Genomic DNA, 21,912 nt, shown 5'->3' with positions numbered 1-21,912 from the left:
CAAGCTTTTTCTGTACAGGGCTTTCTCATGTGGTCTGTCATTCCTATTCAATCCTGCCGTTGAAGTATGAAAACAGTCGTAGATAATAGGTAAGCAAAGATGCATGACTGAGCTCCAGTAAAACTTTTATTTACAAAACTATAAGGCAGACTGGATTTGCCCCATGGCCTGTAGTTTGCTGACCCCTCATATGGAGGGTAACTGGAAGATAACCACATAAAGAGACAGGGAAACAAAGGAAACATTTGCAGTTATCAGAACTATAGTTTCTTGTGTCCTGTCCTCAGACTGTATCAGTCAGTGGTGAGGTTTTCACCCATCCATGGTGAAATCAATAAGGTTAGGAGCTCAGTCATTCATTTAAAAATGCGGCCGTGCTGCAGTGATAACACCAGGCATTTAACATATTTTTAGTACAGATAAGAATTTCCATAATGATGCAGGCACTAAGAAAGCAAGGAACCCACAAGTGGGTTACAGTTGAAATGAAAGAAGACCAAAAGTTTGATTTGCAAATGACAAAAATATGAAACAAAATAGTGACAGTTGCAGTACAAATAACTATAAAAGCCTGAAACTAAATTAGAAAATCTGAGTTCTTTACCACCAGATTCTGACAGAACATCAGAAGTATATCTACATGAGGAATTACAGCAAGACATGCAAAACTTTAAGAATGAGGTCGACATGTTAGAAGAGTTCCTGACGTTAGAAGAAGAGTTCCTGGCTTTGAAGAAAGAAAACATTCAACTTCATAAAGAGGTAGGGTTTTACTTGCTGCCACTCTTTGTTTTTTCTCTATTATAATTATCTGGGCCATTCTGATTTTCCACTTAGGAAAAGCACATGAAAAGCGTACAGTTTGGTTGTCTAAATCTGGAATTGTGTGTAGAAACAGATGATTCTAAGTAATAGGAGTTTAGGAAAACTTTCTCATAATCTTTGTTTCTTAATTGACCTAAGTCTCTCTGTCAGTCTTCCAAGTGGGTGGATGTGTGAAAATCATTTAGCCATATATCATGTGACCTTCAGAACCAGGAGAAGCATCAAGAAATCGCTCTGAAGAAAAATGTGAGGAGCTTGAGGGCTTTTTCCTTTTACTGACTTAAAGCTGAGTTGTGTCTAACAATAAGATGGGAATACAGTAGAAAGGAAGCAATGACTAAGAAGAGATATAAAAATGTATCTGGCGAGCATGGTGGCAAACACCTGTAGCCTCAGCTACTCGGGAGCCTGAAGCAGGAGGATCGCTTGAGGCCAGGCGTTCTGGGCCATAGTGTGCCTTCACACTAAGTTCAGCATCAATATGGTGACCTCCTGGGAGCGGGGCACCACCAGATTGGCTAAGGAAGGGTGAACTGGCCCAGGTCAGAAATGGAGCAAGTCATAAGTAACTCCCGTGCTGATCAGTAGTGGGATCGTGCCTGTGAATAGCTACTGCATTCCAGCCTGGGCAACATAGTGAGACCTCATCTCTTAGAAAATAAAAAAAAAAGTATCCAGCCCTGAGAGCTGCAGCAAATATTCCTGGCCAATGAATCGGTTATTCTGCTTTTCAGGTTATCTGTTTAACTCGAACGTTGGAACTTACAATTCCATCATGACCACTTAAATCTTTTCAACAACAAGTGTATACACTTAATATATTTGTTAATATAATCACTCTCCACTGTTTGTGTTGAATCAGACCTTTGTGTTATGTTGTTTAATAAAGTACAGTAAGTTTTGGCATATATATTTTTTCCATATAAGTAGCATAAATGCTTAGCCAAAAACTTAGTATATGATGCCAAAGTAGAAAGCTGAGTCTTCTACATTGATTAGGGCAGGCCTCCCACCCTCCACTAAGGCATTAAATTATTTTGCCCAAGTCACACTTTTAACCTACCTGATGATTTGCTGAGTTTGTCTGATTCAGCATTATGGAGTGTATTGTCTCTTTTGGTGCCACAAAATGCTAGGTAATGGCACTTGGGGCTTTGGATCAATCATTTAATCATTTGGCTTTAGCCAGTATCATAGACAGTAGGCAAAGTAGACTCTTATACTGTATATCCCCCAGCTATAAACTTTTATGGCTATTGAATGTGAAATTTGGGAAGCATCCCATTTCCAGAATTCCACCCTAGCTCAGCAGTTTCACTCTGCTTTTTGTGTTGTGGCAGACCTGTATTTCAGTAAGCCCCTTCACCTTTTTGATATCCCAGGATTCACATAAGGAAAAAAAAAAAAAAAAGACAAAAGTTAGTGGGAGAAAAGAATAACTTAGTGCAGAAAAGGGCAGCTTCCTTTCTGTTCCTGAAGCCCCACAGTGTTGTATCCTCTCAATCTGGCTGTTTAATATGAAAGCCAAGTGGCAAAGACAGAAGAAGACATGCTTTGTGTCTTTGTCTTCTTATTTCTGTGTTAGTGCCAGTCAAATTAGGTAAAAATTCATAATACATAGTGAAGAGTGGTTGGGAATAAAAGCACAAAATTAAGGAGGGCCCTTGTTGAAATTTTGGAAAATTCTGTCTCATTCATTGAAACAGAAATGAAGCTGACTTTACAAAAATATTGATGATAAAATTATAATAATTATAATTAGATGATGATAGTTCCAGCTGTGATAAAATTAAGGTAAGCACCAAATATTTTAATGACTAAAATTATCATAATTAAACTGAGTAGAGTGATGAAAGCAATGAAAGCAGAAAGAAGTTCTTTGTATTGAATAAAGCAATAACAATCATCCTTAACATCAAACTCTCACTCAAGGTTGAAGAAGAAATGGAGAATCACAGACGTACTAGCACAGAATCAACAGGAACCCTAACTGATGGTGCTACTATTGGCAGTGATGATGATGGACTAAATCAGCAGATTCCTAGGAAGGAGAATGGAGAACATGACAGGTAAGTCTACAGCAACATTTAACAGGAGACAATTGGCCAGGCACGGTGTCTCACACCTGTAATCCAGCACTTTGGGAGGCCAAGCCAGGTGAATCACCTGAGGTCGGGAGTTCAAGACCAGCCTGACCAACATGGAGAAACCCTGTGTCTACTAAAACTACAGAATTAGCCAGGTGTAGTGGTGCATTCCTGTAATCCCAGTTACTCAGGAGGCTGAGGCAAGAGAATCGCTTGAACCCGGGAGGCAGACACAATTACGTGGTATGAAAGGAATTCTAATTTGGGCTAATATTCATGATGAAAAAATTTTATACTTTTACTAGGATATTCAGCCTTCCTTGGTTCTCAGAAAAATGCAAACTAACAATGAGATACCATGTTTTCCAATCATATTGATATTTCACTTAATAAATAGGAAGTATTGGCAAATGTGAGAAAAAGGCATTTTTATACACTGCTGTTAAGTGAAATTGATGAAACCTTTTTGCAGGGTAATTTAGTAGCATGTATCAAAATTTCAAATATGTCACGTCTGTAACCTAACTTCACTTTTGGGATGTGATCCTACAGGAAAATATGACTTGTGTAAACACATACACATATGTGTTAAAGACATTACATGTAGTATATAACATGCAATGGGCTAATAGGTTAAATATATATAATATTAAGTATAATGATATATTTATGTTAAGGATATTTATGTTTCCTATATACTTATGTATAAGGATATTTATTATAGCATTGTAATATCAAAATGTTGGAGATCATCAAAATCCTTAGCAATAAGGAAATAGTACAATTGTCATACCCCGAAAATAATGTAGTATGCAATCATTTTAATAAAAGAAGTTGTTAGACTTGGAGTGTGTTGATTATTTCACAATTAAAGTCTATTTAAAGGCTTTGGTTTAATGATACATCTTAAGCCAGTTTTGTTGGAATTCTCATAATATCTACTGAGTTACAAAAGGAAGCTATCTACATACTACATTGACACTGTACCTTGTTAGCAACATAATTCTAGTTATTAATTTTTTGTTTTTTGTTCTCAGTATGTGAGTGCTGAAATACCAGATCCTCAAATTAATCTGAATATTGCCAAAGGATTGCACATGGGGATTAATATTCCATATAAGCATTCCAATATACTGGGTAAGACTTGCTGAAATGTAACAGAGGATCTTAGATCTACTGAACCAAGAATTGGACAGCTCTTTTTGTCAAGAGTCAGTTAGCAAATATTTTAGGCCTTGTGGATTATAAAGGGAATAAGTGTGGCTGTATTTCAAGGACATTTCCTTATGAAAACAGGCAGTGGGCTGGATTTGGTCCACAGGCACCAATTTGCTGATCCTTGGGCTAAAACCAACGTGCTTTATGCAGTGAATCCTCTTTTTAAAGGTACCCTACATGCACGCCATTATCCTTCCTTTTAAAAGATAATGTATTTCAGTAGGAAACACACCATATTTTTCAACAGTAGCTTCATATAATTTCGACAAATTTGGTTTACAAAATAAGATTATTTTCTGCACATGTCCCCTTTCATTCTTGTTATAGAATTCCATATTTTGACTATTACTTTGTATATTTGATGAGTATAAAATATTCTAGAGTTAGATGATTTTTATCAAGCAAGAAAGACTTCTCCTGAAACTGTTAGTCTTCCTTGGTCTTTATATATAAGCATGAGCAAATGATAATCAGCTTATATAATCTAGAAATGTTCAAGAGGTCTTTTGGTTTTATAAGTTAATGAATTTTTTATTTAATACCTTCATCTGGCATTTCAAAAATACCATATAGATATGATTTAATAAAACTTTTAAAGGGTAAACATATAGTATATTGTTATATAAGAATTGAAAAATACAGCTAAACAAGAAGAAAATTAGATCATCAACGTCACGCCCCTAGGTATGTTGGCCTTGAAAGAATGGTTTATATTCATGGCCTTGAAAGAATGGTTTATACTCGTGGATTCAGATTTCCTGTCCATTCACTCTTGAGCTGACACCAGTAATTTTCACTCCCACCACTCTTCCAAGATTGTTGTTCTCAAGTTTACCACTGATTTGTAAATCTAGACATTGTTTCTTCGACCTCATTTTATTTGACCTGTCAGCAATATTGGACCCAATGGAAAACTCTCTCCTCTATAACAGTATCTTCACTTGGCTTTCAGGATCTCACTCGCTCTCCTGGCTTCTCCTGCCTTTCTGTTTCATCTGTCGTAGTCTGTTTTGCTTTCTTCTCATATCCCACCTTTTACACATGATATGTTCCAGGATGCAGTCCTCAATCTTCTTTCTCATGACTTTTACTACCTTGTGTGTGCTAATATTCCCAAACACATGTCTGCAGCCTAGATCTCTCTCCTTAATTCCAGACTTCTATACCAACCTGCCTACTTGACATCTCTGTTTGATTGGTCATGAACTGTTGGGTATCAGCAACTTACCAGGTCCAAGACTGGGGTACCGATTTATTCTTTCTCATGTCTACCCCTCTCATAGTCTTTCCTACTTGCATTAATGGCAACTCTTGCAGTTGCTCTGCTAGAAACCAAGGTGTCGTCCTTGACTCACCCCTCTCTCTGACACCTCACATCTGATCTGTCAGCAGATCTTGTCAGGAGAACCTGAAGAATATATCCAGAAGCCAGTCATATCTTCCATTTCCAAGCCACCACCATCTGCTGTCTAGATGCGTGTAATAGACTGTTAATTGGTCTTTCTGGTTTTTTGTTTTTGTTTTTGTTTTTTTGTTTTGTTGTTTTTTAAAGAAACCTCTTTTCATTAATCCTTAACTCAGTGGCCGTATTTAAAACATAAGTCAGATGAATGTCATTCCTCTGCTCAGACCCATCTGATTGCCTCCCATTTCACTCTGAGTACGTGTCAGGGTTCCTCCTCATACCTAGAAGGCAACACATGATAATGCCCTGTTCTCTCTCTCACTTAAACTTGTTTCTTATTCCCTTTGCTCTGCTTCAGCTACACTGAACTTCTTGCTCTTCCTTTTCTAGCACTATTGCGTAAATACTCCAGGCACACCTCTGACTGGGCAGTTCCCTTTGTTTGGGATGCCTTTTCCTCAGCTAGCCTCCTGACTTTCTCTTTGCATTCCTGCAGTTCTTTACTTCAAAGCCCCTTTCTCAGTAAGGACTTTTCTGGCCATCCTAGAATTCCCACCACCCCTCCTCTCAAACCTGTAAACATTGCATTTTTCTGCTTTACTTTTTCTTCTCTAACACTGTATATTTTGCCTAATCTAGCTACTATTATGGTGTTTATTTCACTCCCATGAGTAGGATTTTTGTGTGTCTAGAAAAGAGCCTAGCTTGAAATAAGTAGCTACTCAATAAATACTTATTAAATGAGCAAGTGGAGTTTACCCTTCCATGTATTGTTTTAAACATTAGACTGATTCTCACGTAAAAAAAAAAAAAAAAAAGGTTTGACACGGGCTCATTCTAACACTTTTGCCTGGCAATTATATGCATTTTTGGATTTTTTGACTCTGTAATAAGCTACATTGTTTATATTAATGTTTTCTGTTAAGAGTTTTCTAATTCCATTAGAGAGAAAAGCTCAATATTGTGGTTACTTACTATTCTTTTTACTAATAATCATGATAATTTTACTGATGATAAAATGGACCAAAGGAATTACATACTTCATTGGTAATTTATAAAGAAAATTAAAATATAAGGGTGGTAAATTTAATGGACTTAAAAACTGTTTCCAAGTGATTACGAACCTTCAGTACTTGAAGTTAGAAGACCAAGTTGGAATGTATTGTTTTCTGTAAGAGAGCTATGCTGATCAGGCACTCTGTATTCTGACCGAGCAGCTGTTGATCTTACATAGGGTTGTGGGAGGAGCGGACTTGAAGGATTGGCAGACTCTTAGCGGCATAAGAGGGTTGACATCATCTGGAGAAGCATGGCTGTCCAAGCAAGCCTGCTGTGGGTTGGTTAACACTCCCAGGCTTGTGGATTGGAGTGAGTTTGTGTTTGATTGGCTGTCTTTGAGAAGCAAGTGGCCCACATTGATATTGGTTGGTGAGAGAGGCCAATGGTCACTGATTGACTGTATTTACAACTGGCTGTGGGTGGTTGCTTGTTACTACCATGGCTACAGGTCAGTTCTTTCCTAAGTTTGAGGCAACTTTAAACTGCAGTTTTCTGTTTAAAAGTTGCCTTCCATCAACTATGTTTAAAATGAAAATGATTTCATATTCCAGAACTATGGACTTAATTTGGAAGTGTGGGTCAAGAGGAATTGTTTAATAATTGCTCTAAGGAGGATCTCTTTTTTTTGATGCTTAGTCTTAACCAGAAGAATTCTCTACATAGTTAAAAAACAAACAAACAAAAAGCAATTACTAGTTTTGTTTCAGTTTTTGGTATTTTCAGAGACTTCTGCTAAACTCCTAACACAATCTCCAGTGGGAAATGTTTGTCTCTTTGTTAATGTATGTAGTTATATGATAGTGATACTCTTTTTTTTTATTCCTTAATCTTGTTTTTTGGTTCACTTTCTGTTCCATGCAATGATAGTGACATAGTATGTGTTTACTTCATAAAAAAGTAACTACAATTTTCTACTGGCAAATTCAACTCTTTATATTAAGACTAAATACTAGACTAAACATGTAGGAAATTTACCAAATTATTTTATTTTTAAACAAACTTATGTAACTAATCAGAATATTGCTATTTTTGAACTATATGTAATGATTATAATGACATTTAGGAATTTTAACAGTAAGATTTTTTTCTTCTCGAGATATTTTCCTGATTTCTTCTTTCATGTGATATGTGCCTGTTATTTTTAGAACTTTGTTTAATCTGTTTAAACATTATTATATTTAAAAACAAAACCCAAAACACAGCACAGATCTAAATATGAGTTTCATGTGTAAGAGTCATTGCCTGTGTGCAGTGGAATACAGCTGTTTTTTGTTTTTATTTTTGTTTTCTTTTTTCTTTATGACAGAGTCTCACTCTGTTACCAGGCTGGAGTGCAGCGGCGATCTCAGCTCACTGCAACCTCCAGCTCTCGGGTTCAAGCGATTCTTCTGCCTCAGCCTCCCGAGTAGCTGGGACTACAGGCGCGCCACCACGCCCAGCTAATTTTTGTATTTTTAGTAGAGGCGGGGTTTCACCATGTTGGCCAGGATGGTCTTGATCTGTTGACCTCATGATCCACCTGCCTCAGCCTCCCAAAGTGCTGGGATTACAGGCATGAGCCACCGCGCCTGGCTGACTCCAGCTTTTTAGTGTAGCATTCATCTTCCATTCTTATTTTCCTTGTGTTTTACATTTTTCCATTCAAGTTCCTAGGAAACACCTAGACTCCATGGGACTAATCTTTGTGCCCTCATTCCATTCTCCAAGTGGAGCAGTTTTCTCTGTTTTTCCCTGGTGAGCTCCTCTTATATTTTGCCTCTTCTGTAATGCCTTCTTTGTGCTAAAGTATAACTTTTCACATATCAGCTCTTAAACTACACATTGTATTATAATTGCATATTACCTAGTTTTTGAGGCAGGAAATATATAGTTCTTTATATGTTGTTGATAATTCATCACTGTGTTTTTTAAATTAATGAATTGAGATGGGAAAGAGTTGGAATTTTACAAAATTGTTTTTTATTTGTTATCAGAATTATTATAAAACATTGGCTTTTTATAGATTTTTTTAAGTTGTGGTTCTGCGTTACATATGAAGGAAGTAAAGAAAAATGAAAATAAAAAATGGACTTCAAAATAATCTGTGATTACACCAAAGTTTGAGAAGGCTAATTTAGTAACTTATGGTCTGCTACAAGGAGATGATGACAGCAGTTTAAGTGAAATAGATTAGGTTGAAAGAAGCTAAAATGTATAAATTCTTTATTTCTCTGAGAAGGAATATTCGCAGTGGTTACTTTTTCTGGAAATAGGAAATAGTGTAGTCTGCCAAAGCTAGGGAATACTCAACTATATCAACACTGAAAGACCGATTATGATGAGGGCTGGTGACTTTGACAAGGAGCAGTTTGAATAAATAATTGCCATGGAACCGTGACTGTAGTGGATAAGCATAGACACCCCTTGAGGGAACCGTTACTGGGAAAGGCAATGGAGAAATGAGTGATAACTGAGGAAGAAGGTGGGATTCAAGGGAATTTTCTTTCATTTTTTATTTTAAAATAGAAGCTTTTGGAGTGTGTTTGTATGCTGCTGGGAATGATAGGGACAAGGCGAACATGTTTATGAGATTTAATTTTGTTTGTATGTCTAAGTGTTTGAAAGCTCGATTCATTATCTTTTGTAGATTTTTAGCTAATTGTCCTTAAAGTGTTTATTCATATAGAGTTTTATGGTAAGAGTTTGTTCCTTCAGCATTAGTTCAGAAATGTAACATATTAGTGTAACTGAACATGTAAATGGTGACGTAAAATTTAAATGATCGTATGCAGATTTTTAAAAATTGTGAAATAATAAACATGCAAACACTTAGGCCATATTGAATAGAATTTAAACATCCCTGATGAATAGGTATGATCTGCTAAGGTACTCTAAAATGTCAGGAGTATCAACTTTATAGTTGTTTAGATTCTGAGGAGAAGGGGGAGGGTTTTGTTCAAGTACTTTAGAAAAGCTAACTGTTGACAATCTATCATAGATTATTACTTCTGGATTATAAAGTTGTTTTTTGGGGTTGTTGTTGTTGTTGTTGAGACAGAGTCTTGCTCTATCACCCAGGCTAGAGTGCAGTGGTGTGATCTCGGCTCACTGCAACCTCTGCCTTCCAGGTTCAAGCAATTCTCCTGCCTCAGTCTCCTGAGTAGCTAGGATTACAGATGCCTGCCACCGTGCCTGGCTAAGTTTTGTATTTTTAGTAGAGATAAGGTTTCACCATCTTGGCCAGGCTGATCTTGAACTCCTGACCTCATGATCCACCCACCTCGGCCTCCCAAAGTGCTGGGATTACAGGCGTGAGCCATTGTGCCTGGCCTATAAAGTTTTTAAAATATATATATATATATATTTTTTTTTTTTTTTTTTTTTTTTTTTTTTGAGGCGGAGTCTTGCTCTGCCGCCCGGACTGGAGTGCAGTGGCCAGATCTCAGCTCACTGCAAGCTCCGCCTCCCGGGTTTACGCCATTCTCCTGCCTCAGCCTCCCGAGTAGCTGGGACTACAGGCGCCCGCCACCTCGCCTGGCTAGTTTTTTTTTTTGTATTTTTAGTAGAGACGGGGTTTCACCGTGTTAGCCAGGATGGTCTCGATCTCCTGACTTCATGATCCGCCCGTCTCGGCCTCCCAAAGTGCTGGGATTACAGGCTTGAGCCACCACGCCCAGCCAAAAAAAATATTTAATCAAGTTGACCCACAATGGATTATAAAGTTCTAAAGTATCAAAACCATGTTTCCCTGGACCAACATTGCCAACAGCATGTATTGTGTGCTCAATGAGTATTTATTTGTTGAATGGATGAATGAATGGGTGAATACATGAATGAACACCTGTTGGATTTCATTAAAAATACTGTTTAGTTTTTTGAAAGTAGGTTTCTGAACTTGCCTCTGTATGAAGTTTTTTTATTAGAAAAAAATTGCAAGATTCTGAAATTATTATGTGTAGTTGTAGTCAGAAATGGAATGACAATGTCATTTCATCTGCTATCGTCTCTCTTTAAAACACTTAAAAATAAATATTACCTTCACAGCATATCATGAAGCACGTGTTTTTGGGGCAGAATTGTTGGGTTTGAGTGCTGGGTCTGCTACTGGCCAGCTGTATGAGCTGCGGAAAGTCACATGGCCCTTCTGTGCCTATTTTCTTTCTTTATAAAATACTTAATGTGTTACTGACCTCACAGAATTGTTATGAGGATTATATGAGTTTGACACATGGACAGTGCTCAGAATGATGCATAGTACCTGCATAGTAAGTCAAGAAAAAGCTAACATATCATCATTAAAAAGAGGTTTCCCTTATATAAGAATGTGAGTAATATTTTCCAAATAGGTTTTAGTGCCCGTAAAAGCTTGTTTTTATTGAAAAGGACAACAATGAGAAGACCCTGGTATATTTATTTTTATCACATAATGCAGGTAACACCTTTTTTTCTTTGGGTTTCACTATCAGAAATCTTGACCTAAATTTAATTATTTGTGATGAAATTATTAGTAGTAAATTTCTTTATCCCTTAATGTTGCTGTTTCTGTTTATAGTTTAATGTCTATTGTAGAAGATTGCTGTATTTTACATTACCTGTAAAAAAATTTACCTGTACACTTGATGAATAGAAGTAATACAAATGCAGATATTTTATATGATAAAACAGTAGTATTATTCTTTGTATTTTACATCTTTGCTATTTTTCTAAAAGGAATTTTTTCTTTTTTCAGGCCTGCAGATAAAACATCCAATGAAAAGAACAAGGTATTGTAAAAAAGTAAATGATCTAAAATATTATGTTGAAAAAAAACACATTCTAAAAGGTAAAATGAAAAAAACAGGATGTTTTGTTCTAAAGCTGTTTGCTTAGAAAAAGTGATTAAGAAACAGTAGCTGTTGATAACAGTACCTTTTAAGAACAATCTATTGCTTTAAAGAAGTACCTGTGTTTTTGCTCATCAAAAAAAAAGAAAAAAAAAGGAGAAATACCACTTCTGTACATTTAGCATACGCTATAAATCTTTCAAGGACATTTTGAAACAGTGTTATTTATCTTATAGGTCAAAAACCAAGTACATCCTGAGGCTGACTTTGCTGACTCAGTGGGGCCATCCGAAAAGGCCTCAGAGGCTTGTGAGTCGTCTCATTCTCTTTATGGGAATTTTATGTTGCTGATTGAACAACTTGGAATGGAGCGTAAAGGTAGGACCATTGCATAAATGCAAAGCCTTTTGATGTATCCTGCAGTAATGCGTGTATACATTGCTGAGAACTGATGTGTGATAGTGAAGCTCATCTCAGAAATATGCTCAGTGTTAAAATAGAAAGAGAACTAACTTATACTCGACACCAAAGAGCTATGTTAACTCCACTGTACTTTTCTCATTGTCAGTGGCACTCCCTGTCTTTTTATTGACTCTGTTTCTCTCCTATTCCTTCCCCCAATGTCAGGTTACCATTTTTTCTCCACCTGGAATGCTGTGGAAATCTTAGGAATCTTAGAACTGTTTTCTCGAATACCCCACCTCCTAAAACCGTGGTCTACTCTGCATTCATAATGATATATTTTTAAAACTTCGGATCTGATCATGTTACTCCTTTGCTTATAACTCAGCTACTACTTCTCATTGCTATAAGGTTAGAGATCTGAATCCTTTAGCTTTATCCTGCATCATTTTTACCCTTCTGTGTCTCTGTGTCCCACCTAGTGTCTTAGATGTTTGTTCCAGCAGTTGATAGCTTCAGTGAGGTATAACTGATATATGATAGACTGCATGTATGTAAAATACACAATCGCATGCACATGTGAAACCATCACCATAATCAAGAGAGTTAACATGTTCATCATCCATAAAAAGTCTCTTCCTGTCCCTTTGTATTTCTTTGTTAAGAAACTGCTAAATTGTTTTCCAAAGTATTTGTATTGATTTTCCATTCCAACCAGTGGTATATGACATTTCCTATCGTTCTGTATCGTCACAAGCTGTTATTATTGCTGTTTTTTAATTTTGAAATTTTAGCCATTCTGATGGGTGTGTATTATGCATATTATTATGGTTTTAATATGCATTACTCTAAAGACTAATAATGTTGAGCATCCTGTATGTGCTTATTTACCACCTGTGTAACTTCTTTGGTGAACTGTCTTTTCCAATCTCAGTAGCTTATGAACATTTAAAATTGAGATTCGATTCAGTTAGCTTTTTTACATACACCAAAGGTAGTCAAACCTTTTCATTTTCAAACTGTTATCTTACTAAACATAGTAAATATTTTAAACTTGTGACAAAATGGTCTCTGTCACAGCCAATCAACTCTGCTATTGTAGTATGAGACCAGCCATAGACAATACATATGTTAAAAAACACAGCTGCATTCCAATAAAACTTTATTTGCAAAAATAACAAGCTGCCCCACAGGTTGGATTTTATCCATCCCTATTATGTGATCATGATTGTGAATAAAGACAGTTTTACTTCTTCCTTTCAACTCAGGTAGCTTTCCTTTTCTTTTCTTTCCTAACTGCTCTGGCTTCAGTACAATGCTGACTAACATAGTGAAAGGAGACATTCCTGTATCGTTCCTGATCTTACAGGGAAAGTATTCAGTTTTTCATCATGACACATGTTAGTTGTAGGTTTATCAGAGATGCTCTTTATCACACTAATGACGTTCGCTTGTATTCTTTGGTTACTGAGAGGGATTTTTATTTTTAAATCAGGAATGAATGTTGTATTTTATCAAATGCCTCTATCTACTGAGATGATCATATGGTTCTTCTCTTTTAGTTTTTTAATGTGGTGAATAACTGATGTTTTAATGTCAAACCAACCCTGTATTTGGGGATAAACCCCACTTGTTTATGATGTATTATCCTTCTAGTATATCATTGCATTGGATTTGCCAAGATTTTATTTAGAAAGTTTTAAAAGGGTATTTTTTTTTTTTTTTTTTTAACACAGGGTCTCGCTCTGTCACCCAAGCTAGAGTGCAGTGGCCAGATCTCAGCTCACTGCAAGCTCTGCCTCCCGGATTTACGCCATTCTCCTGCCTCACCCTCTTGAGTAGCTGGGACTACAGGCGCCCACCACCTCGCCCGGCTAGTTTTTTGTATTTTTTAGTAGAGACAGGATTTCACCGTGTTAGCCAGGATGGTCTAGATCTCCTGACCTCGTGATCTGCCCATCTCGGCCTCCCAAAGTGCTGGGATTACAGGCTTGAGCCACTGCACCTGGCCAAGGCTATTTTTTAGACTAGTTTTAGCTTCACAGCAAAACTGAAAGTAAAGCACAGAGATTATCCCTGTACTCCCTGCCCCTACACGTGCATAGCCTCCACAATTATCAATATCCTCACCAGAGTGGTACATTTGATCTCATTGATGATCCTGAATTGATAATCACAATCACCCAAAGTCCATACTTGATATTAGGGTTCAGTCTCAGTGTCTTACATTCTGTGAATTTGGACAAAAGTATAAGAACATGTATTTATCGGCCGGGCGCGGTGGCTCAAGCCTGTAATCCCAGCACTTTGGGAGGCCGAGACGGGCGGATCACGAGGTCAGGAGATCGAGACCATCCTGGCTAACACGGTGAAACCCCGTCTCTACTAAAAAATACAAAAACTAGCCGGGCGAGGTGGCGGGCGCCTGTAGTCCCAGCTACTCGGAGGCTGAGGCAGGAGAATGGCATAAACCCGGGAGGCGGAGCTTGCAGTGAGCTGAGAACCGGCCACTGCACTCCAGCCTGGGCGACAAAGCGAGACTCCGTCTCAAAAAAAAAAAAAAAATGTATTTATCATTGTAGTATTATCCAAAGTAGTTTCAGAGCTTTAAAACTCCTTTGTGCTTCATCTGTTCATCTTCTCCCACCTTCCCTCCCCAGCTCCTGGCAACCACTGACTTTTTTTTACTGTATCTATAGTTTTGCCTTTTCCAAAATGTCATATAGTTGGTATCAGACAGCGTGTAGCCTTTAGACTGGCATCTTTCACTCGGTAATATGCCTTTGTGGTTCCTTCATGTCTTCTCATGGCATGACAGCTCATTATCTCATGGCTGTAGCAGAGGTGGTTTGCTCACCTAAAGGAGGATATCTTGGTTTCTTGAGAAATTGGTTAAATTTTTACATCTATGTTCATGAAGGAGTTTTCTGTTTTTGTAATATCATTGTCAGATTTTGGTTCAGGGTAATGCTAGAGTGACAAATGAGTTGTATTTCTCCTCTGTTGTTTTTTTGAGGGTGGGGGAAAGGTCGTGTAAAGTTGTTATATTACTTCTTAAATATTTGGTAGAATTCACCAGCATAGCTATCTGGGCTTCGAGTTTTCTTTCTAGGAAGGCTTTCCTTATGCTCTATTTTCTTTTATAGTTATGAGACAGTTCAGGTTATTCCTTCTGGATTGAACCTTGGTAATTTTTGTTTTTCAAGGAAAGTGTCCATTTTATCAAAGTTGTCTTGTTTAGTCACATAAAGCTCACCTTATTATATTGCTGTTCTTTTAGTATCTGTGGAATCTATAAAAATGTCATATTACTGTGTTTCTGAAATTGTAATTTGCATCTTCTTTTTTGTGATCAACCTGAATAGAGTTTTACCACTTTTATTGACCTCATCAAAGTGTGTGGTTTTACTGATTTTTTCCTATTGTTTTTCTGTTTTATTGGTTTCATCTTTGATGTTGTGGTCTGTTTGGCCTGCTATAATAAAATACTATAGACTGGGTAACTTATAAACAACAGAAATAGATTTTTCACAAAAGTCCAAGATCTAGGTGCTGGCAGATTTGGTGTCTGGTGAGGGACCAATTCCTGGTTCATAGATCCCTCTCCTCACATGGCAGAATAAGTGAGTGAGCCCTCTGGAGTCTATTACATAAGGGCACTAATCCCATTTGTGAGGGCTTGGCTCCCATGAGCTAATTACCTCCACGAAGCCCCACCTTCTGATAACATCACCTCTGTGATTAAGTTTCAGCATACGAGTTCTGGGAGGATGCAAATGTCAGACCATAGCAGACGTTTATTATATCATTTCCTCTGCTTGCTTTGGGTTTAATTTCTTCTTCTTCTTCTTTTTTAGTTTCTTCTCTTTTTTTAGTTTCTTAAGGAAGTCAAGACCGTTGACTTGAGAGTCTTCTAATAAAGACATTTAGTGCTAAAAAATTTTAAGTACTGTTAACTGTGTACCACAAATCCTGATATGTAGTATTTTCTGCTATTGTAGTATGCTATTTTCATTCAGTTCAAAATACTCTCTAATTTCTCTTTGCATCATGTCTTTGACCTAGGGTTATTTAGATGTGTGTTACTTTGTTTTTGTTTTTGTTTTTTTTTTTTTTTTTTTTTTTTTGAGACGGAGTCTCGCTCTGTCGCCCGGACTGGAGTGCAGTGGCCAGATCTCAGCTCACTGCAAGCTCTGCCTCCTGGGTTTACGCCATTCTCCTGCCTCAGCCTCCCGAGTAGCTGGGACTACAGGCGCCAGCCACCTCGCCCGGCTAGTTTTTGTATTTTTAGTAGAGACGGGGTTTCAGCGTATTAGCCAGGATGGTCTCGATCTCCTGACCTCGTGATCCGCCCGTCTCGGCCTCCCAAAGTGCTGGGATTACAGGCTTGAGCCACCGCGCCCGGCCTACTTTGTTTTAAAATATTTGAGTATTTTGATGAGATATTTTGTTACTGATTTCTGATTTGATTGCCTTGTGGTCAGGGAACATACTCTGTATGACTTAAATCCTTCTGACTTAATTCTTTTTTTTTTTTTTTTTTTATTATACTTTAAGTTCTAGGATACATGTGCATGATGTTTATATCATGTATAACTCCCCAATGCAATCCCTCCCTCCTCCCCCCTCCCCATGATAGGCCCCAGTGTGTGATGTTCCCCTTCCCGAGTCCAAGTGATCTCATTGTTCAGTTCCCACCTATGAGTGAGAACATGCGGTGTTTGGTTTTCTCTTCTTGTGATAGTTTGCTAAGAATGATGGTTTCCAGCTGCATCCACGTCCCTACAAAGGACGCGAACTCATCCTTTTTTATGGCTGCATAGTATTCCATGGTGTATATGTGCCACATTTTCTTAATCCAGTCTGTCAATTCTTTTATTAAGATTGATTGCAGAACCTAGAATGCAGTCTGTTTTGGTAAGTGCTCCCTGGGTACTTGAGAAGCATGGTGTTGTTCAAGTCTACTCCATTCTTGCTGATTTGCTGCTCCCTAGTTTTATCACTTACTGAGTAGTACTATTCAAATCTCAGACTGTACTTGTGAATTAGTCTATTTCTTCTATCGCTCTTTACCTCGTATACTTTGAAGCTGCTATTAGGTGCACAAACATTTAAGATTATATGTTCTTGATTAACTGAACTTTTTAAAGTCATTAGGAAATGAGTGTTTATAGCTGGTTTTTGTTTTTGTTTTTTTCTGTGAAATCTACTTTGGCATAAACGTAGCCATTTCTTCTCAGGCTTCTTTTGTCAACTCTTAGCCTAATATATCTTTTTCCATCCTTTTGAACAATTTGTGTTTTACATTTAAAGTACTTTTTTTATAGGAAGCATGGAGTAGCTTCTTGCATTTTTATCCGGTCTGACAATCTGCATTTTAATTGAGATTTTTAGGCCAGTTTCATGTATAATGTGCTTATTGATACAGTTAGGTTTGTCTGTCATCATGCTGTTTGATTTCCATTGGTCCCCGCAGTTCTTTGTTCTCTTTTCTTCTTTTTCTGCTTTCTTCTCAATTAGTCCAGTAATTTTTGTGATTTATTTTTATCTTTCTTTTATGGCTTATTAGCAATAACTATTTTTTTCTATCTTAGCGGTTGCACTACAATGTATAGTATATGATTTTAAGTTATCACTGTTCATCTTCAAAAATATTATGGCATATCATATATGGCATAAGAAAATTATGAATGAAAACCCAAACATTGTCTGTTCTCACTTGTAAGTGGGAACTATGCTGTGAGGATGCAGGGGCATAAGAATGATACAATGGAGGTTGGGAACTTGGGGGAGGAGGTGAAGGATAAAAGACTATGGATTAGATACAGTGTATGCTGCTTGGGTGATGGGTGCACCAAAATCTCAGAAACCACCACTAAAGAACTTATTCATGTAACCAACGACCACCTGTTACCCAAAAACCTATTGAAATTAAAAAAAAAAGAAAATTAGAATGGTATACTTTCATTTCCTCTCTCCCAGCCAGATACTTCTGGATTTGTAGGATTATAGTTTTCTTTAAATTTAGAAAGTTTTGGCCATTCTTTTTTTGTTTTCTGTCTCTCTTTTTCCCTCTTTGGGGACTTATTCCTGCTTGAAGTTTCCTTATAGTTCACTGATGTCTCAAATTTATGAATCTTCTGTTTGGTGATGTCTAATCTGTGTTCACTTCCATCCATTGTAGCTTTCATTCTTGACATTGTAATTTGAATCTCTACAAGTGTAGTTTGCTTTAAAAAATCTTCCATGCCTCTGCCTATCTGCTTGAGCTTAATTTTAATATATAGTTGAGTTCCGTATGAATAGCTTGATCTTTCTGATCTTGCTTTTATGATTTGGTTGAATTTCCTGCTCCTGAGGCAAGATCTTTGTGATGACTATTCATTGATACGCGAAGTCTGAGTTTTCCCAGCATCACTCATGGGAATGGACACTCTTTTTGGCACACTGTGAGCACCAGACATGTTTCTTTCCAGTGTTTTTTAGATGTTTTTCCCCCTTGGTCTGGGGCGGTTTTCTGAAACACATGTGCTGTTTGTTACTCTGCTAGATACCCAGGAGGTATTTTTGCAGATCTTCAGTGTTCTTTCCTTGTACTCTGCCTCCTTTCCGGTGTTCTGTTTTGTGATCTCTGTCTGCCTTGGCTTTACCAGACTCTCAGCTTTATCATCTCATCTCAGGGAATCTGGTGGACTCTATGTCGGTTTTTTCTCTCTGTGCAGTAGCCTGGAAACTCTGTGAAGGCAGGGAGCTGGAGTGTTGGTATGAATTTCATTTATTTTCTGTCTTACGGGGGTCATTGTCTTCATTACCTGAAGTTCACTGCCTGGTAAATCATTGTAGAATGTATTTTGTCTGTTTTCTTTTTGGTTGTTTCAGGCAAGAAGGTAAATCAGTACTTGCTGTCCATCGTGGCCAGAAGCGGATTGCAGCAGAGCTTCAGCACCTGCTGTCCACTGGCTAGAATGCTTTTCTACCCCTTTGCTTAACTTCCATCTCACCCTTCATTTCCTCAGGGAAATCTTCCCTGGGCCCACTATAGATCAAATTCTCCTATGTGATCATAGAACTCTGTTTTCTTACACCATCTGTCTGAGCTTTTAATTGTCACTTTTGTTGTCTTTGTTCCTCACTATACTTAAGGCTAAATGAGAGTAGAGGTCTTGTCTGTTTTATCTGCAGAGCTTAGTAGAATGCCACACGGTAGACACTCAGTGCATATTTGTTCAATATATGAAGGAGACAATGTTAAAATGCACAGTCCTTTATCCCTAAAAAGTACTCATATATTTTATTTCCACCTTGTTTTCTCCCTGACACAGATTCTGTTAGCCTATCAAGAAGCCAAGAAACATTTTGTTTATCTGAACGCTTACTGGAACTTAAGAATAATGACTATGAACAACTTACAGTAAAAATTAAACAAACGAACAATATGGTCAGTGTACTACAAAAGGTGCTATCTGAAACAAAAAAGACGGCATTACAGTTAGAGCTTCAAAAAATTGAATGCGAGAAACAGCTGTACGGTTTGAGGTATGATATTCTAGTTCTAAAGAAATATTTATACTAAAGATAATATATCAGAATTTTTGTAATTGCTGACTTACGTCCTGGGATTAATGGGGGAGAAACCTTGGTTTTGTGGAATATGAAATTCTTGGAAATAATAAAACAAATGGTTATAAATAAATGCATATTCTTTGCAATCTTAATAGCCATATAGAAGTCCACCATATGAAATCTTGTTATTCATTTAACAAATTGTAATTTGGGTTTTAAAATTACCTTGTATTTATAATTAATGATGTAAGGAACATCTTTTATCATTATTATTATTTGTAGACACAGGGTCTCACTCTCTGCCTGGGACTGGAGTTCACTGGTGTGACCATACCTCCCTGCAGCCTTGAACTCCATCCTCTGCCTCAGCGTCCTAAGTAGCTGGGACTCCAGGTGCACATTCCCATGCTTGGCTAACTTTTTAAGTGTTTTGTAGAGACAGGGTCTCACTGTGTTGCTCAGGATGATCTCCAACTCCCGACCTCAAGCATTCCTTCTGCCTTGGCCTCCCAAATCATTAGTAGTACAGGAGTGAGCCATCATGCCCAGCCCAGAATATATATAGCATATACATACCACATATTATTTATTCCATTCGTCAGTTGATGGAACACTTCCATATCTTTGCAATTGTGAAATGTGCTGCAATCGACATACATTTGCAGGTGTCTTTTTGATATAATGATTTCTTTTCCTTTTGGTAGATACCCAGTAGAGGATTGTTGGATTGAATGGTAGCTCTATTTTAGTTCTTTGAGAAACCTCTCTACTGTTTTTCAGAGAGGTTGTACTAATTTACATCCCTACCAGCAGTGTATAAGCATTCCCTTTTCACCACATCTGCACCAACATCTATTGTTTTTTGACTTTTTAATAATGAGCATTCTGGAGTAAGGTTATAGCTCCTTGTTGTTTTAGTTTGCATTTCCCAGAATATTAGTGATGTTGAGCATTTTTAAATATGTTTGTTGGCCATTTGTGCATCTTCTTTTGAGAAATATCTGTCCATGTCATTTGTGCACTTTTTGATGGGATTATTTTCATTTTTCTTGTTGATTTGTTGTCCTTTGTCAGATGCATAGTTTGCAAATACTTTCTCCTATTTTGTGCATTGTCTGCTTACTCTGATTATTTCTTTTGCTGTGCAGAAGACTTTTCTTTTCTTTTTTTTTCTTTTTTTTTGAGACAGTTTCACTCTTGTTGCCCAGGCTGGAGTGCAATGGCATGATCTCAGCTCACTGCAACCTCTGCCTCCTGGGTTAAGGTGATCCTCCTGCCTCAGCCTCCCAAGTAGCTGGGATTAAAGGCTTGTGCCGCCACGCTGGCTAGTTTTGTATTTTTAGTAGAGACAAGGTTTCTCCATGTTGGTCAGGCTGGTCTCGAACTCCGGACCTCAGGTGATTCACCCACCTCAGCCTCCCAAAATGCTGAGATTATAGGTCTGAGCCACCATGCTAGGCCAGCCCTTTCATTTAATTAGGTCCCATTTATTTATTTTTGTTTTTGTTGCATTTAGTTCTGGGGTCTTCATCATAAATTCTTTGCCTAGGCCAGTGCCCAGAAGAGTTTTTTCCTAGGCTTTCTTTCAGATTTTTTTGTAGTTTCAGGTTATAGATTTAAGTTTTTAATCCATCTCTTTTTTAATTAAAAAAATATTTTTGGGGGCCAGGCGTGGTGGCTCACATCTGTAATCCCAGTAGTTTGGGAGGCCGAGGTAGGCAGATCACGAGGTCAGGAGTTCGAGACCAGCCTGACCAACATGATGAAACCCCGTCTCTACTAAAATAACCAAAATTAGCTGGGTGTGGTGGCGCATGCCTGTATTCCCAGCTACTCGGGAGGCTGAGGCAAGAGAATTGCTTGAACTCGGGAGGCGGAAGTTGCAGTGAGCCGAGATGATGTCACTGTACTCCAGCCTGGGCAACAGAGTGAGACTCTGTCTCAAATATATATATATGTATTACATAAAATATAAATATATAATATGTTATATATATATTATATGTATATATATATTTTTTTGGTAGAGATGAGGTCCTGCTATGTTGCCCAGGCTGGTCTCAAACTCCTGGGATCAAGCCCTTCTCCTGTCTTGGCCTCCCAAAGCACCAGGATTACAGATGTGAGCTACCATGTTAGGCTTAATCCATCCTGAGTTAATTTTTATATATGGTTAGAGATAGGGATCCAGTTTCGTTCTTCTACATGTGGCTATTCAATTTTCCCAACACCATTTATTGAATAGGGTGTTTTTTGCCCAGTTTATGTCTTTGTACACTTTGTGAAAGGTCAGTTGGTTATACGTATTTGGCTTTATTTCTAGGTTCACTACTCCGTTCCATTGGTCTATGTATGTACTTTTATACAAGTACCATGCTATTTTGGTTACTTTAGCCTTGTATGGTTTGAAATCTGGTAATGTGATGCCTCTGGCTTCGTTTTTTTTACTTGGGATTGCTTTGGCTATTCAGGCTCTTTTTTGATTCCCTGTGAGTTTTAGGAGTATTTTCTCTAATTCTGTGAAGAGTGACAGTGGTACGTCGATAGGAAT

At 37.6% G+C, this 21,912-nt stretch overlaps 1 protein-coding gene across 1 annotated transcript in view; it reads left to right on the top strand.

Moving 5' to 3' along the window:
- Window positions 1-1,992: 1,992 nt before the first annotated feature.
- CCDC144A (coiled-coil domain containing 144A) overlaps window positions 1,993-21,912 on the top strand; it is a 39,803-nt gene continuing 19,883 nt past the window's right edge. Inside the window, exons 1-4 of the mRNA XM_033185288.1 lie at window positions 1,993-2,894; window positions 11,303-11,336; window positions 11,633-11,774; window positions 19,121-19,334. Coding sequence (XP_033041179.1) covers window positions 2,770-2,894; window positions 11,303-11,336; window positions 11,633-11,774; window positions 19,121-19,334 — 515 coding nt within the window. The 5' untranslated portion in view covers window positions 1,993-2,769. The remainder of the gene's footprint in view (window positions 2,895-11,302; window positions 11,337-11,632; window positions 11,775-19,120; window positions 19,335-21,912) is intronic.

The sequence above is a fragment of the Trachypithecus francoisi genome, unplaced genomic scaffold, assembly GCF_009764315.1.
Source record: "Trachypithecus francoisi isolate TF-2019V2 unplaced genomic scaffold, Tfra_2.0 Lachesis_group20, whole genome shotgun sequence".
In the NCBI taxonomy this organism is placed as follows: domain Eukaryota; kingdom Metazoa; phylum Chordata; class Mammalia; order Primates; family Cercopithecidae; genus Trachypithecus; species Trachypithecus francoisi.
The sequence above is the reverse complement of the archived record's forward strand: the minus strand, read 5'-3'. Positions and strand labels throughout refer to the sequence as shown.